The 17,882-nt window shown below is 46.2% G+C and overlaps 1 protein-coding gene and 1 long non-coding RNA gene across 2 annotated transcripts in view; one reads left to right on the plus strand and one right to left on the minus strand.

The window, feature by feature from the left end:
* The first annotated feature begins 517 nt into the window (after positions 1-517).
* LOC116974718 overlaps positions 518-17,882 on the plus strand; it is a 117,835-nt gene continuing 100,470 nt past the window's right edge. The window contains exons 1-2 of the mRNA XM_033023437.1: positions 518-747; positions 3,011-3,287. Of these exons, the coding sequence (XP_032879328.1) occupies positions 680-747; positions 3,011-3,287 (345 nt within the window). The 5' untranslated portion in view covers positions 518-679. The remainder of the gene's footprint in view (positions 748-3,010; positions 3,288-17,882) is intronic.
* LOC116974438 lies at positions 15,271-17,708 on the minus strand. The gene is made up of 3 exons (XR_004412360.1): positions 17,698-17,708; positions 17,532-17,534; positions 15,271-15,310 (listed from the first exon to the last, which is right to left on the minus strand). It is a non-coding gene; the product is annotated as an uncharacterized LOC116974438 (long non-coding RNA).

Raw genomic sequence — 17,882 nt, forward strand, 5'->3', positions numbered from 1 at the left:
TGCAGTTCCTTCCTACAACCTACAAACCTGCACGTCTTTGGATTGTTGGGGGAATCCAGAGCACCTGGAGAGAACCCACGAGGTCACAGCGAGAATGTAGATACTCTGGACAGACAGCACCCATAGTCCGGGTCTCTAGCGCTGTAAGGCAGCAACTCTACTGCTGCACCACTGTGCTGCCCAGATATTATCTGCCATGCGTTGTGAAATGATAATTCCAAAGCAGTGGGTGTAATATAATGTTTAATAGAGTTTAAAAAAATAAAATATTCAAACCTTGGGTTGTGCAGTGGATTCCCAATACTGAGTAAAACACAAGTGAACACGGGGGGTGGGGGGGGGGGGGAGGTCAGGCAGCACTGATTGGATTGGGGTGGGGGGAGGAAGAAAGGTGGGGGCAGGTCAAAGCCGGGTAAGTGATGGGTGGATACAGTTGGGGCCGGGGGAGGGGGTGGGAGGTGTTTGGCAGATGGTTCAGTGCAGAGCTGAACTCCCGCACTTGGGGGGTGATGTCGCTTTAAGAGTGGCCGCAGGTGTGAGTGGTGTCGGGTTACCTGTAGCTTCCTCGCTGGAGAGGAGAGGAGAGGAGAGCAAATAAAAGAAATCCCCCAGCTGCATGCAAGGGCTCAAAGCTTCCTCCATTTCCCAGCTCCGTGCGGGTTAGCAGAAGGAAACAGGCATGCCTTTGGGGAAGAAGGTCCGGCCCAGCACCGCAGTCGGGAGGTTGGAAACTTACAACACCGCCAGGTAGGTGCACAACTCACAAGCAGGACATTGCCGGCAGCGTTATCGTGTTATTCCTTGCAGAAATAAATACTCCAGCAATACAAACGTAGCACAACGCTAAACATTGCAAAGCCACAATGATCTGTATATTTATTTGGGAGCTAGGGAATGTCATTCAGCCATTCACCCGGTGTTGTGTGGATGAGGTTTGCTGTTGTCAGGTAACCAGCGGTTCGAGTCTGACTCCTGGAGACTATAATCTCCCAGCAATGCATTCAACTAAACAACAATGAAACTTCCAATGCACTGAACTGGGATCACACTGTAGCTCGTGGTGGCTTCAAACCAGTGCACAACCCTTACCCGCCTGTAAATGATCCATATACCTCCATTCACTGTATATCCATGTGCTTATCCAAAAGTCTCTTAAATGCCACTCTCGTATCTGCCTTCACCACCACCCCTGGCATTATTCCACGCACCCACCACCATGTAAACAAAAAAGTTGCTCGATACATCTCCCTTAAACTTTGTCTCTCTTGCCTTAAAGTTAGAGAGACAAATATCATGTCCAGTTTGATATTTACATCCCGGGGGGAAAAGTTCTGAGACTGTCTAACCTATCTAAGCCTTACATAATTTTATATACTTCTATTGGATCTTCGAGCCTCTTGCGTTCCAGAGAAAACAATTCATGTTTGTCCAACCTCTCCTGTAGTTAATTACCCCTAATCCAGGCATCATTCTGATAAGCCCCTTCTGCACCCTATCCAAAGCCTCCACATCCTTCCTGTAACAAGGTGACCAGAACTTTACACAATACTCCAAATGTGGCGTAACCAAAGTCTTGTACAGCCGCATCATGACTTCCTGACTTTTATGTAGCTTTGGTCTATCTTTGGTTTAAACCAGCATCTGCAGTTCCCCACAAAACATCTTGTGATTTTATGCTCAATTCCCCGACCTATGATAGCAAGCATAACATATGACTTTTTTGCCACTGTATCTACTTGAGTTGCCACTTTCAGGGAGTTATGGACAGACAGACCCTGAACTCCTTCTGTACATCAATGGTGTAATGTCATCTGTTGAGTGTAAATTCTCCCTTTTGACCTTGCCAGCATTGAACTTGTAACCAAGGCTGGTTATTTTTCAGACTTTTGTTTCTGCGTTAAAAACTGTTTGCCACAACTTATGGGGCAACACAGTGGCATAGCGGTAGAGATGCTGCCTTACAGCGCCAGAGACCCGGATTCAGTCCTGACTACGGGTGCTGTATGAAGCTTGTATGTTCGCCCTGTGACCGTGTGGGTTTTCTCTGGGTGCTCTGGTTTTCTCCCACACTTCAAAGGCCTGTGGGTTTGTAGGTTAATTGGCTCTGGTAAGTTGTAAAATTGTCCCTAGTGTAGGATAGTTTTAGTGTACGGGTAATCGCTGGACGGTACGGACTCATTAGGTCAAAGGGCCTGTTTCCACGTTGTATCTCCAAAGCCTAAACTATCATCAATCCATATTTTCAGACCCACAATTGGGCCAAAATGTAGTGAGTGGTGTTGATCTCCTGCCTTGGCATGGACATCATTCATCCTCCTCGGCCTCTCTTGTGTTTTGGTTGTACCCAATGTTTGGCTTTGAGCAATGTTATCCATATTTCAGCCTCGCCTGCACCAATCTGCATTGCCTATGGAAGAAGAATAAAATACTGAGATTCCTGTAAAACTGAATTAAAATCAGAACATACTCAGGGAAACATCTTTGGAGAAGGAAACTGGGGAAGAGCATAGAAACAAGGAAATGGCTTCTGGAAAAAGACACAACGTGCTGGAGTAACTCTGCATGTTAGGCAGCGTCTCCAGAGGACATGGATCGGTGATGTTTCAGTTTGGGACCCTTCTTCAGACTGTTCGAAATGTTTATGCCCTTGGGTTGGAAGCTACCCAAACAGAATATAAGGTGCTGTTCCTCCAGTTTCTGTGTGGCCTCACTCTGACAATGGAGGAGGACACATACAAATTCTCAAATTCTCCAAAGAAATTGAAGAAGAATGTAGAAACTTGGAACTGCAGATGCTGGTTTACAAAAAAGGCCACAAAGTACTGGAGTAACTCAGCGGGCCAGACGGCATCTCTGGAGTATGTGGATAGGTGGATAGGTGAGGTTTTTGGTTGAGATTTTTCTTCAGACTGATGGTAGGGAGAGGGGGAAGAAAGCTTGATACACGTGCCAATAATAAACCAAAACCTGAGCTTTATAGGTCCGTTAACCTGTTAATATTGTGTTTCAGCATCTTCCATAATGCAGGTCCAGCTAGTGCCAAGTCTCCGACCTCCAGGATCAGCTGTATACAAGCACGTGCAAGGACATCCATTCCAGAGAGCAGAGCAGTGGAGGGCACTAGCCGATGCCCCTCGCAGGCCGAGCAGACAGAGTGGTTGGAGACAGAGACGGAGCCGCTGAAACACTATCCCAGACGCCACTCCGTGGGGCTAGGCCAGAGCGTAGCAACCAATGAAAACATTCAACGGTTCGGGGACACCATTAAAAGCTTGAGGAAGGGCAAGGTAACCGATCGTTTGGACTGGTCACATCCATGTATCCCTTGTTACACGTTCCCCAGCCAACAAAGAGCTATCTGATTTCCAGAGTCCTTCTTGCCTCCAGCTCTGCAACTCACAACTCCCCCTCACCTCTCCCCACCCCCCCCCCCCCCCCACCCTTCCATCCCTTACTTTCAGCCTGAAGGTTTCCGACCCAAAATGTCACCTAAAGAGGTAATAATGGGGGCATTTGGATAGCAGTAAAAGGATTAGTCCAACATGGATTTATGAAAGGTAAATCATGCTTGACTAATCTTCTGGAATTTTTTGAGGATGTGACAAGTAAAATGGTGAAGGGGTGCCAGTGGAAGTAGTGTATCTAGACTTTCAGAAAGTCTTTGATAAGGTCCCGCACGGGAGACTGGCGACTAAAATGAGAGCGCATGGTATTGGGAGTAGGGTGTTAACATGGATAGAAAATTGGTTGGCAGACCGGAAGCAAAGAGTAGGAGTGAACGGGTCCTTTTCAGAATGGCAGGCAGTGGCGAGTGGAGTGCCTCAAGGCTCGGTGTTGGGGCTGCAACTGTTTGCCATATATATTAATGATTTGGAAGAGGGAATTAGGAGCAACACTAGCAAGTTTGCGGATGACACAAAGCTGGGTGGCAGTGTGAACTGTGAAGAGGATGTTAAGAGGTTGCAGGGTGATCTGGACAGGTTGAGTGAGTGGGCAGATACCTGGCAGATGCAGTATAATATAGATAAAGGTGAGGTTATCCACTTAGGCGGCAAAAACAAGGGGGCAGATTATTATCTCAATGGGGTTAGGTTAGGTAAGGGGGAGGTACAGCGAGACCTGGGTGTCCTTGTACACCGGTCACTGAAAGTTGGCTTACAGGTGCAGCAGGCAGTGAAGAAAGCTAATGGAATGTTGGCCTTCATAGCAAGAGGATTTCAGTAGGAGTAGAGAGGTTCTTCTGCAGTTGTATAGGGCTCTGGTGAGACCACATCTGGAGTATTGTGTACAGTTTTGGTCTCCTAATTTGAGGAAGGACATCCTTGTGATTGAGGCAGTGCAGCGTAGGTTCACGAGATTGATCCCTGGGATGGCGAGACTGTCATATGAGGAAAGATTGAAAAGACTAGGCTTGTATTCACTGGAGTTTAGAAGGATGAGGGGGATCATATAGAAACATACACAATTATAAATAGACTGGACAAGCTAGATGCAGGAAAAATGTTCCCTATGTTGGGCGAGTCCAGAACCAGGGGCCACAGTCTTAGAATAAAGGGGAGGTTATTTAAGACTGAGGTGAGAAAAAACTTTTTCTCCCAGAGAGTTGTGAATTCATGGAATTCCCTGCCACAGAGGGCAGTGGAGGCCAAATCACTGGATGGATTTAAGAGAGAGTTAGATAGAGCTCTAGGGGCTAGTGGAGTCGAGGGATATGGGGAGAAGTCAGGCACGGGTTATTGATTGGGGACGATCAGTCATGATCACAATGAATGGCGGTGCTGGCTCGAAGGGCCGAATGGCCTCCTCCTGCACCTATTTTCTATGTTTCTATCTATGTTACTCCTCTTCTCCAGATATGCTGCCTGACCCACTGAGTTACTCCAGCACTTTGTGTCTATCTTTAGTATAACCTGACGTCATGTTCGGCACAGATATTGTGGACCGAAGGACTGTTCCTGCACTGGTCTACATTCTATGTACAATGGTGGGGAGTGGGAGACACTTTGGACTGGTGGATGAAAATCTAAATTGAATTTGTGCAATGTTCCTCATGAGTAATGCATCTTGTGTTGAAGGGTAAAGTGGCCTTATCTGTGAACTGGACAACTGAATGACAAATGCTCAGACAAGTTTTATTGTTTGTTTTCCAATTGAAATGTGAAGCTTACTATGTTGTACTGGCAAATGGACCTGATTGACGTGATTAGTAGGAGGCTATGTTATGTTGCTGGTTTACAAAGTGCTGATAGAAAGAACACTGGTCCAAATTCGGAATTATTTTAAAGAAGCTCGGGTCATCTCGACCTCATTAAGTAACAGTTTTTGAAGGAGTTGACGTTTTAACCATTTTAAATTTCAACTTCCGTACCAGAAGTAGTTTACGTTGACCGCAGAAAGGCTAATAGCAATGAACATAATTCTGGGTGGGCAATGGACATCATTCAGAAGGGTCTCGACCCGAAACGTCACCTATTCCTTCGCTCCATAGATGCTGCCTCAACCGGTGAGTTTCTCCAGCATTTTTGTCTCCCTTTGATTTTTCCAGCATCCGCAGTCCTTTCTTAATCATTCTGGGTGTGATTTCTTTTAAAGAGTCTATTTGCGCTGTGGATATTTGGTCATCATCCTTACAGTATCAAATTCCAGCTATCGCATAAAGATCGGGAAAATTCCTTTGGAATGTTTTGGAGAAACTTTAGGTTTATTATAATCATGAGTACCGAGGTATAGTGAAAGGTCTTGATTTCGTGAAGAAGTTTTTTCTCATCTCAGTCCTAAATGGCCTAACCCTTATTCTTAAACTTTTTCAGCCAGAGAGTTGTGAATCTGTGGAATTCTGCCACAGAAGGCAGTGGAGGCCAATTCACTGGATATATTCAAGAGAGAGTGAGAGATAGCTCTGAGGGCTAATGGAATGGGGGAAATGGGAAGAAAGCAGGAACAGGGCTTACTGATTCTGGATGATCAGCCATGATCATATTGAATGGTGATGCTGGCTCGAAAGGGCCGAATGGCCTACTCCTGCACCTACTTTCTATGTCTATGTTTCTAGATCAGAAAATACTATATACTAAAACCAATCTAGTCAAAATCAATTTCAATCGGTAGAGCAAAGGGGAAGGTACAGAGAGCAGAATATAGTTCTCAGCATTATAGCGGAATCGGTTCCACAGACAAACTCCAATGTCCGCAATGGGGTAGAGGTGAATCGGACAGAACCGTAGCTTATGGAAGGACCGTTCAGAAGCCTGATAACTGTTCCTGTTTGATGGTGTGCACTTTCAAACCTCTGTACCCTGAAGTTGCACCCTGGCTGCACCCTCTTCTCCCTTTTCCCATCCGGCAAATGGTATAGAAATATGAAAACGTACACCTCCATATTCAGACGGTTTCTTCCCAGCTGTTATCTGGCAACTGAACCAGATCCTTGGACTAATTTTGATTGGACTTTACTGGACTTTATCTTGCACTAAAAGTAATTCCCTTTATCATGTGCCTGTACACTGTGGATGGCTTGATTGTAATCATGTATTGTCTTTCTGCTAATTGGTTAACTTGCAACAAAAACTTTTCATTGTACCTTGGTACACATAACAATAAACTAAACTTAAACCTTCAGCCGGTCGGGACCATAGAGAAGATGGAATGACCTGGTCTTTGATTATGTTCATTGAAGGCGCACTCATTTGGAAAAAAATGACTAAATGGGCTTGGTTTATTATTGTTTCTTATCGACAAAAGTACATGGTCAATACATCTGCCAAAGTCTTACTCTTGAAAGGAACGTCTTTTCTATACTGGGGTAGAACTGAACAAGCAGCCATTGGCCCTGGGTCAAGTAAGGATGTGTTTAGACTAAAGCCAAGACCACTTGGGCCAGTTGTGCTTGGGAGAATGGCATGTGAACCTTTGGATCTGGTGAATTCCATAGGTCCTGCTAACGTGCATCTTTGGGGGATTGTACAACGTATTTTTCTTTGGATGCAAGCCTGCTGTTTGTACACCTCTATATATAATCTCCCCTCATCCTCCTGCGCTCCGTGGAATAGAGATCCAGCCTACTCAACCTCTCCCTATAGCTCACACCCTCTAGTCCTGGCAACATCCTCTTAAATCTTTTCTGAACCCTTTCAAGCTTGACAATATCTTTCCTATAACATGGTGCCCAGATCTGAACACAATATTCTAAATGCGGCCTCACCAACGGTAGGTTAGTTTAGAGATACAGCGTAGAAACAGGCTGTTCAGCCCACCATGCCAAGTCCATGTGTGGGAGGAAATGGAGCACCCAAAGGAAATGCACACGATCACTGGGAGAACGTACGAACTCCGTACAGACAGCACCCAGAGTCAGGATTCAGCCCGGGTCTCTGGCGCTGTGAGGCAGCAACTCTACCTCAGCGCCACTGTCCTGTGTAGTTGACTGATACTCTAACCAATGACAGTAAAATGCTCCGTAAAACCCCGGCATTAGGCACTGAGTTATGTAATTAGTGATTGACTGCAGGTCGAGCTGCTGTGTTAGTTTCCATGGCTGCCGAATTTCTAAACAAGCACTCCAACCGACAACTTGCTCTGACTTCCTCTTGCGACAGGAAGGAGGTGGTGTATAGAACATTTGCAACACTTAACTAAAGCTGTTCAGACACTACTAACCTATGATATTCTTGGGCCATGATTTCTTAGACCTGATAGTACATAGAATAGTACAGCACAGGAATAGGCCCTTCGGCCCACGATGTCCATGCTGAACATGAAGCAAAGTCCAACCTATTTTCAAATTATCCATATCCCTCCATTCCCTGCATATCCATGTGGCCATCCAAGTCTCTTAATCACCACTATTGTATCTCCCTCCACCACATGGGTGCCTGAAACGCATGGTGCATTCCAGGCACCCACTACCCTCTGTAAATAGATTAAAAAAGTCCACAAACTAACTCCTCCTACATATTTCCTTTTAAACTTTGCTCCTCTCATCTTAAAGCTATGCTCTCTAGACTTTGATATTTACACCCTGGGCAATAGGTTCTGACTGTCTACCCTATCTATGCCTCTCATGATTTTATATTCTTCTATCAGGTCTCTCTTCAACCTCTGATGCTCCAGAGAAAACAAGCTAACTTTATCTAACCACTCCTTATGTTTAATACCCTCTAATCCAGGAACATTCTAGTAAAAATGTCGGCATAGGCAAGTTGGGCCGAAGTTGTAGATATAGCCCAGTCTATGACACAGACCAGACCCCCCACCATTGAACAGCGCTGCTACACTTCACATTGCCTTGGGAAAGCAGCCAACATAATCAAAGACGTGTCCCTGTCCCACCCTGGTCATTCCTCTTCCTCCCCGCCCTCGTCCACCAGAAGATCGAAAGCACCAGGCACGTGCCGTCAGGGTGGGCAAGGTAGGCACTGCCCACCCTGACTAAAATTATAAAACGGTAATAACTAAATATAAATAGTAAAGGCATGGGAGAATTATGCCTATCTAAGAGATCGATCTCTTAGGTAGGCATAATTCTCCATGTCTTTCAACCGTAGCGCTTGTAACCCTTGAAGGTCTGTGCAGCCCACGTGCCGTCAGCGCTGCTGGAAGATGTCAATTTCAACCGGGGCTGAAGGCAGCAGAAATTCTGCCTTTGCAGCACTGGGCAGGTGCAGCAATCTACTGCACATGCGCAGCGCTAGTTTCTTGTCGGGTTTTTCAAATATGGATTGGCATTATTTTAAGTGTATCTTAGGAAATAAAGAGAGAAGAATGGAGTTCATGTACCAATAATGTGGTAAGTACATTTCTTGGTGCTTTATGTTTTTAAATACCGTATTTCCCGGGGTGTGGGGGTGTGGGGAGAGTTCCTTTCACAGCGTTTGGGGAGTCTGGCCCGGGTTAAAGTTGCGTGGAGGGCAGGAGTGTTGTGAAGGAGGGGGTCGGGATCATGCCACTTGCGACGCTCCTTGCACGGAGCTACCGCATTGAGGCCGGGGGGGAGAAGCAGCTCGGGTGGCTGCGAGTGGACGCCGGGCCGGACAGCGGAACCGGCCGCCACCTCGGCGCCTACTGCCGGCCCACGCTCACCTCTGGCAACTCTCCGTCTAAAAATCTCTCTCCTGCTGCTCACTGGCCTCACTCATGTCAGCCGCTTCCCGCAAATCCTTAAATTCCGACAGCGCGATTGAGGTTACTCCGCTGTGGGAATTTAAGGATTTGCGGGAAGCGGCTGACATGAGCGAAGCCGGCGTGCGGCAGGTGAGAGGTGTTCAGACGGAGAGCACTGCCAGAGGTGAGCGGGCCGGCAGAAGGCACTGAAGTGGCGGCCAGTTCTGCTGTCGGGTCCCGGCGGCCGCTCGCAGCCACCCGAGCTGCTTCTACCCCCGGCTACAATGCGGTGGCTCCGCGTCGGAGCGCCGCAGCAGCGGTGAGTGAGTTACTGGCATTATCCCCGACCACCTCCCTCTCAACACTCCTGCCCTCCCCGCAACTTTACCCCTGGCCAGACTCCCCACACGCTGTGAAAGGAACTCTTCCCCCCCAATTGGTCCCTTGAACAAGTGTTGCCATTCAATAAGATGACAACTGATTCAACTTTTCCCTCTACTCCCGTTTTTCCCACCATCTCTCCACCTGCCATCACCCTTCACCCCCCACCCATTCAGTAATTCTGGATAAAGGAGACTAGGAAACCTTGGGCAAATTGAATTGTTACTGTTTTTATTTTTATTTTTACGGAGATAACAATCTGTGCATGCGCGGTTTAATTTGTTTTAAAAAGCCGACTGCCTGCCTACCTTGAGTAATTACTCACGGCACGTGCCTGGAAAGCACATACCACCAGACTTAGGAACAGCTTCTTCTCCTCTGTTATTTGGCTTCTGAATGGGCCTTCCATAAGCTAGGATACTGCCAGACTCACCTTTACCCCATTGAGGGACAAAGAGCAATAAAGCAAGTCTGTCAACGACTCGCTTTCATAAGATCATTGAGGGGATTCGGTTTGTCGTAGAATACTACAATTTTCTACAAGTCTGTGGTTGGGAGCACACGGACTGGTTGTATCATGGCCTGGTTCAGTAACTCAAATAAATGCCTTGGAACAAAGGAAGCTGCAGAAAGTGGTGAACACTGCCTGGTCCATCAGGGATATTGACCTCCCCACCACATACTGCCCGGTCTATCACAGGTACTGACCTCCCTACCACACATTGCCTGGTCCATCACGGGTGCTGACCTCCCCATCGTCGAAGGAATCTACGGAATCAAAAAGGCAGCTAATATCATCAAAGATCCACACCACACTGGCCACGTTCTCATCTCGCTGCTACCTCAGCGCCGAACCACGACAACATTTCCACTATCGTGGTTGCTTTACGCACTTTGGTTTTTGCAATATCATAGTCTGGTTTACTTCGAATAACTGATAATTTATTGCATATTTATTGTTGTGGTGTTAATGTACCTGTAAAGCTGCAGCAAATAACAATGTCATTGTTCCCATTCACATCCGTGCATATGTCAAACAAACACACTTGATCTCTTGATCTTGATCTTAATGTAATATGTATTGAATTGCATGGTTTGTATTTATGCCTCCTAGTTATATATTTGGTAGTAAATCAATTTTTCCACGCAGCTTTGAACAAAAGAGGTGGCATGGTGGCGCAGTGATAGAGTGTCTACCTTACAGCGCCAGAGACACAGGTTCATTCCTTACTATGGGTGCCATCTGTACAGAGTTTGTATGTTGTTTGCATAGGTGCGTGGTTTTCTCCGGGTGCTCCTGTTTCCTCCCACATTCCAAAGTCGTACAGGTTTGTAGGTTAATTTGGCTTCAGTAAAAATTATAAATTGTCACTAGTGTGTAGGATAGTGCTAGTGTACGGGGATTGCTGGCCTGTTTTCACACTGTATCTCTGAACTAAAACTAATAAGCTTGACTCTCCACTTATTTCTGTGCTAAATTTAATATAATACGGAAGCCGGTGTTGAACTGTGTTTAGTAAGAAAGTAGACACAAAATGCTGGATTAACATCTCTGGAGAAAAGGAATAGGTGATGTTTTGGGTTGAGACCCTTCTTCAGACTAAGAATCAGGGGAAAGGGAAACGAGAGAAATAAAAAGTAAGTAGAACAAATGTATGAAAGATATGCAAAAAGCAATGATGATCTAGAAGAGGTGGAGCCTACTATGGTCCATTGTTGGCTGTGGAGGAGGTGATAACGAGTGATACAAACAGTGAAACTCAGCAGGACTACAATGAAACTAGTTGGTCGACTGGGCTGGGGGAGGGACGGAGAGGGAGAGAGGATGCAAGGGTCACGAAGTTGGAGAAATCAATATCCTAACCATGGGTTGCTGCTTTTTGTGTCTATCTTTGGTGTAAAGCAGCATCTGCAGTTCATTCCTCCACATTGGTAGGAAAGCGTTCCCTTTCCTGCTGTGTGGATGTACAGCTGAATCTGATGCCTGATGAAGAGCACATGATACATCTCTATAAATGATGCTGCCTGACCCTCTGATCTCTCCCAACACTTTCTGTTTGGCACAAAATCCAGGTTGATATAGGATTTGCTCCAATATCATACTTCAATAACCTGTATTTATTACATTAGGAAAGCACATTGTTCAAGCCATTGTTCTATCCAGCACAGTGGCACAGCTGGTAGAGCCGCTGCCTCACGGTGCCAGAGACCTCTGTTCAATCCTGCCCTCGGGTGCCCTCGAGTGCTACCTGTGCAGAGTTTGCACATTCTCCCTGTGGCCGCATGGATTTCCTCTGGGTGCTCCGGTTTCCTTCCACATCCCAACGACGTGAAGGCTTATAGGTTAATTTACCCTCTGTAAATTGCCCCAAGTGTGTAGGGAGTAGATGAGAAAGTGGGATAACATAGAGCTAATGTGAATGGGAAATCGATGGTCGGCATGGACTCAGTGGGTCGAAACGCCAGTTTCCATAAGACCATAAGACAGAGGAGTACCATTAGGCCATTCAGCCCATTGAGTCCACTCTGCCATTTGATCATGGCTGATCTATTTTCCCCTTCAATCCCATTCTCCTGCCTTCTCCCCATAACCTTTGGCACCCTATCTGATCAGGAAAATTGTATAGATTAAGGAATATACAAAAATATACACTCTCTGCAGAATTACTACATTATTCATACAGCATGGAAACAGGCCCTTCAGCCCAACTCATCCATGCTGACCAAGATGCCCTATCTAAGCTAGTCCCCTTTGCCTGCATTTGGCCGATATCCCTCTAAACCTAGATCGAGGCTGTATTTCTTAACTAAAAATAAGTAAGATTTCATTGTTCCATTGTCGATGTGTATGACTCTCGAGTAATTCAAAACTGCCTATGGAAATGTTAGTAGTAAACTAGCAGTGTGGTAAATGTTTTTAACCTCTAATCAATATATTATAATTATTGTAAGCACAGAAACCATGTAAAATATATGGTCGTATAACTCAATGTCAGTCCGTGTGGGTAGTGGTGGAGATGGTGTCACTCGAGTTGTGTTGGTTTCCAATGTATAATTTATGACCAGCAGCAATATAATGGGTTTGGAGTCAGTCGGATGAATTAAGAGCTTCAAGGCAGACAGATTAATTCCATTCTCAAAGAACCTTTACCGGCATGGAGGTAAGCAAATGTAAGCGTGTTAAGTATTTTTACCGTAATAATTAAGATATAACTGCAATGAGTCCATGTTGAAAATTATGAAGTATCAGTTTGCTTAGCTGGGAAAGGCTTTTAAATGTATTCCTAACCGGAAAGTGAGGAATACAATTGAATAAATAATGAATACATTGAGTGGATGGACTTTTTTTTAAATAGTGATCTTTCCAAAGCGAGAAAAGTGATAAAGAAGCTTTGGATTTGCTGAGTTAGAATTCTCCGGTGTCTACTAGAGTGAGCTAGCAAGCGCAGTAAGTGAATCGTACCGGTCTGTTATTGTTCTCTGTTTCCATGCCCCATTTGTTTATCTCACATTGATAGTTACCTAACCACATAATAGTTAACCATCAACGCTTCAAATATATCAAACGTGACTGCCCCCATTAATATCTCGCCGTTCCTCATCACTGGGTTGTACAGAGAGTTGCCAAACAAGATTGTTTCTCTATCAACACGAGGGACGTAATCAACCTGTCAGTTTTCCAAATGGTGTTTGTTCAAGTTCACAATGTATCTTGCCAATCTTGCTTTTTAGGAATAAATTGCATTAATTAAAAGCACCACTTTTTACCCACCCTCCCACACTGGGGACATTTTACAGAGGCCAATTAACAAACTACAAACTTGCACGTCTTTGGGATGTTGGAGGAAACCCGAGCACCAGGAGGAAAGTAATGCTGTCATAGGGAGAACGTGCAAACTTCACAAAGACAGCACCCGAGGGCAGGATTGAACCTGTGTCTCTGGTGCTCTGGGGGAGCCATTCTTTTCGCTGCCCCGCTGTGCCGCTCTTCTGCTGACTGTAGGAATTGATAGTGACTGAGGTTAGTGGAATGGAGAGTCTTGAACAAAGTGCTGAGCTGCAGATGCTGGTTTACACAAAAAAAGACAGTGGGTCAGGCGGTATATCTGAAGAACATATATAGGCAACGTTTTTGGTTGATACCATTCTTCAGGCTGATTGTGGTGGGGGTTGGGGAGAAAGCTGGATGAGAGGAGAGGCAGGGAAATGCCTGTTGAGCCATAGGTGGATAATCATAGGGAGAGATTGAGTGAGAGAGCATCACACTGAACTACCTTCGGGGCGAGGAGGAGAACTACTCCTGCAAAGTAGGCATACCTTGAGAGGATTTCGCAGTGGAACAGTCTGAAGAAGGGTGCGAACCCGAAATGTTACCTATCCATGTTCTCCAGAGATGCTGCCTGACCTGCTGAGGCTGCCTATAGATCAGGTTATCTGCTGATCATAGTTATGTGGCAGATGTGATGAATGTTCTTGGCTGCAGATGCTTGCGACATCTGTCATCATTCAGATAACTCACCGCAGATTAGGTATTTATGAATTTGCTGCACCAATAAGGACATCATTATGTATCAGTCAATGGGAGAAACATGACCTTAGATCTTGGTCATAGCAACCAGCATCAACGCACAGACCAGATAGAAGTATCTCAAATGATGAGAGTCATGGATAGGGTAGACTCTCAGAACCTTTTTTTCCAGGGTGTAAGGCCACCAGCATAATCAAAGACCATTCTTACTCTGGTCACTCCCTCTTCTACCCTCTCCCATCAGGCAAGAAGGTAAGAAGTGTGAAAATGCACACCTCCAGATTCAGGGACAGTTTCTTCACAGCTGTTATCAGGCAACTGAACCACCCTACCACCAACTAGAGAGCGGTCCTGACTTACCATCTACCCCATTGGAGACCCTCGGACTATCTTTAATCAGGCTTCATTGGATTTTTATTTTGCACTAAACGTTATTCCCTTTATCCTGTATCTGTACACTGTGGATGGCTCGATTGTAATCGTGTATAGTCTATCCGCTGCTGGAAAGCACGCAACAAAAAAAAAGCTTTTCGTTGGACGTTGAAACATGTGACAATAAACTAAACTAAAGGAAAAATCAAATACCAGAGGGCATAGCATTATGGTTTAATTTAGAGATACAGTGTGAAAACATGCCCTTCGGCCCACTGAGTCCATGCTGACTAGCGACCAGCTGGTTCTATCCTACACACTAGGGGCAATTTATAGGGGCCATTTATCCTACAAACCTGTACACCTTTGGAGTGTGGGAGTAAACTGGTGCACCCGGAGAAAACCCACGCGGTCACATGGAGAACGTAGAAACTCCGTACAAACACCATCCGTAGTCAAGATCGAACCTGGGTCTCTGGTGCTGTAAGGCAGCATCTCTACTGTTGCACCACTGTGCAACCTTTAGTCCAACCTGTCCAAGTTTATTTTCAATGCAGAAGACTTTGTGCATTGCTTCAGGGTGCAGTTTCCCGGAAAACTCCGGTCTGTGGAAGATCTACCCTTTAACTTTGTGGCCTCCACTGCAGACTGTTCACTGGTAGCTCATTCACATTTGACAGTCTCTTCCCCTTCACAGCACCCGTAGTTCCATCGACCTGCACAACACCATCCACAACCCTATCTCAGCACCGAACCACGATAGACTTTCCCCTATCATGGTTGCTTTATGCACTTCGGTTTTTGCAATCTCATAGTCTGGCTTACTTAGAATACTGCTAATTTTCTGCATATTTGTTGTTCTGGTGGTGTTAAAGCTGCAGCTTCTGCTTCTTCTGCTTGCTACTGCACAACCGCCAACAGCTGGGCTATCTCATGCAGGTTTCGCTCGCATGGGCACTGGTTGCAAAAGGGTTATTTAGATTTTTATGTGGGAAAGTTTGATGAGATGATCCATGTCCAAGTTGTCGAACTGTGACTTGAAGAGTGCAAGGTTGGTGCACATCTGGTGAGGTCAAGAAGGATGTTCCACTCTAGGATGGTCCATGGATATAGTGACTGAAGATAGCTATCTTTATTTGCTCTAATTATAGTATAAATAAAGTGACCTGAGGACTGTCTGGGTATTGGATTGAATGTGAGATATGTTACTGGGGATGATGCCATGAGTCTCCCTGTAAACAGTACATAAGCGGGCTTTGGTGCGCCTTGACTCTAGCGACTCCCAGCCAAGGCTATTTAACATCTCGGAAACACTTGCCTGTCTTGAGTAGTCATTATAGACAAACCGGACTGCACGCCTCTCAACCTTGTCAAGGGTGTCAAATAAGAATTTCATTGTTCCCGTTCATATCTGTGCATATGTCAAACAAACACTCTTGATCTTGATCGTAATGTAATAATGTGTATTGAATTGCATGGTTTGTATTTCTACATCCAGTTATATACTGGTAGCAAATCATTTTTTCCACACATTGTTGAATAAAAATTTGACTTCCACTTATTTCTGTGGTGCATTTATTATAATATGGATGCCAGCTTTATTGAAATATGATTTGTAGGGGAGTACAAGAAGTACAGAGATTTTAGGTACAGGAGGATGAAAACCGTGACCTCCAGGTACACGAATGGGTACTTTCCAACAACCATCAGGCTCTTGAATGCTCCAAACACCAACTAAACTATGAACTGGGAACTGGCTTGGTTGTACCAGGGAATTATGGCTTTTGTTTTGTTTTGTACAATTTTTGTACAAAGTTTTTATTTAATGAACTTTTTTGTTATTCTTTAAACTTTGGAGATACGGCATGGAAACAGGTCCTTCGGCCCATCAAGTCCGCTCTGACCAACGATCATCCCTAAAGGGCCTGTCCCACTTGGCCGTCATTCGCGTGCCATTTATGCGGCCTGCTAGCGTGTGGGTAGCATGTGAGTAGCGCGGGATGGGCACATGGAGTGGTATGGAGGAGTGTGGAATGGCGTGGAGGAGTGTGCACAAAATCTTCGCTCACCACCGGCCTGTCGCGTAACTGAAGGCCAAAGTGGGACAGGCCCAAGACCCTGGTGTGGCGCAACGTCTCACCTCCAACAGCAGCAGAAGCAGGCAAACGATCGCCGAGCTTGGCCTGGGGATCACGGCCGTTGCGGATCCGGATCCGCCCCTACTCCCAGAACAGGGCCCAAGACGATTGAAGAGAGACACAAAATGCTGGAGAAACTCAGCAGGACCGGCAGCATCTCTGGAGCGAAGCAATGGGTGACGTTTCGGGTCGAGACCCTTCTTCAGACTGAAGAAGAGTCTCGACCCGAAACATCATCCATTCCTTTTGGAGACCATTTTGGTCTCTTCCTTCGGGGGGATGCGACTTCTCTTGTCGTATCCCCCATCTCCATCTCCGCCTGCGCCGAGGCCTAATAGCGGTCCGACTCCGGAGCTGTGGTGTTCCGACAGTAGCGGCGACCCGGCCTCGGAGCTGGGGCAGTGGCGACCCGCCCTCGGAGCTGGACAGTGTTCCGGCGGCAGCGGCCACCCGACCCGACCGCGGGCCCAGCGGACGACATCGTCGGGAGCTCACAGTCACAGGTTGGTGACCTGTTCTCCGGAGCTCCCCCAACAACAGCTGAGTCCGCTGGACTGGAGGGCCGCAGCTTCGGCAGCTTCCACCACCCCGGGCCGCAGCTTCCACCACCCCGGGCCGCGGAGTTGAAACGGCCCGTTCGCGGAGCTCGGATTCAGCCGCGGGACTGACATTACTTACCATCGCCCGGCGGGGTCACAACATCTGAAGCCTGGATCGCCTCGGCGCAGAGGGAGAATAAGAAGGGAAGAGACAAAGACTTAAGACTTTTGCCTTCCATCACAGTGAGGAGGTGCCTGGTGAACTCACTGTGGTGGATGTTAATTTGTGTTTATTGTGTGTTTTTGTCATTTTTACTATATGTAGGACTGCAAGGCAACAAAATTTTGTTCAGACCGCAAGATCTGAATGACAATAAAGGCTACTTTGACTTTGACTTTGACTTTCTCTCCAGAGATGCTGCCGGTCCCGCTGAGTTACTCCAGCATTTTGTGTCTATCTTCAAATGACGTCACGTGCTCCAGATGGCTATGCGGACCCATGATGAAGTGTGTAACTGTCGCGCATCAGTCACTACCGGCCTGTCGTGTAAATAACAGCCAAGTGGGACAGGCCCTTTACACTAACACTTTCCTACACACTAGGAACAATTCACAATTTTAGTGAAGCTAATTAACCTACAATCCTGTATGTATGCTGGAATGTGTGAGGAAACCGGAGCGACTGGAGGAAACCCATGTGGTCACAGGGGGAACGTACAAGCTCCATACAGACAGCACCTGTAGTCAACATTGAACCCAGGTCTCTGGCACTGTAAGGCAGCAACTCTGCCGCTGCACCACTGTGCTGCCCAATGCTATCTAAAG

Source organism: Amblyraja radiata, chromosome 6 (genome assembly GCF_010909765.2).
Source record: "Amblyraja radiata isolate CabotCenter1 chromosome 6, sAmbRad1.1.pri, whole genome shotgun sequence".
Taxonomy (NCBI): domain Eukaryota; kingdom Metazoa; phylum Chordata; class Chondrichthyes; order Rajiformes; family Rajidae; genus Amblyraja; species Amblyraja radiata.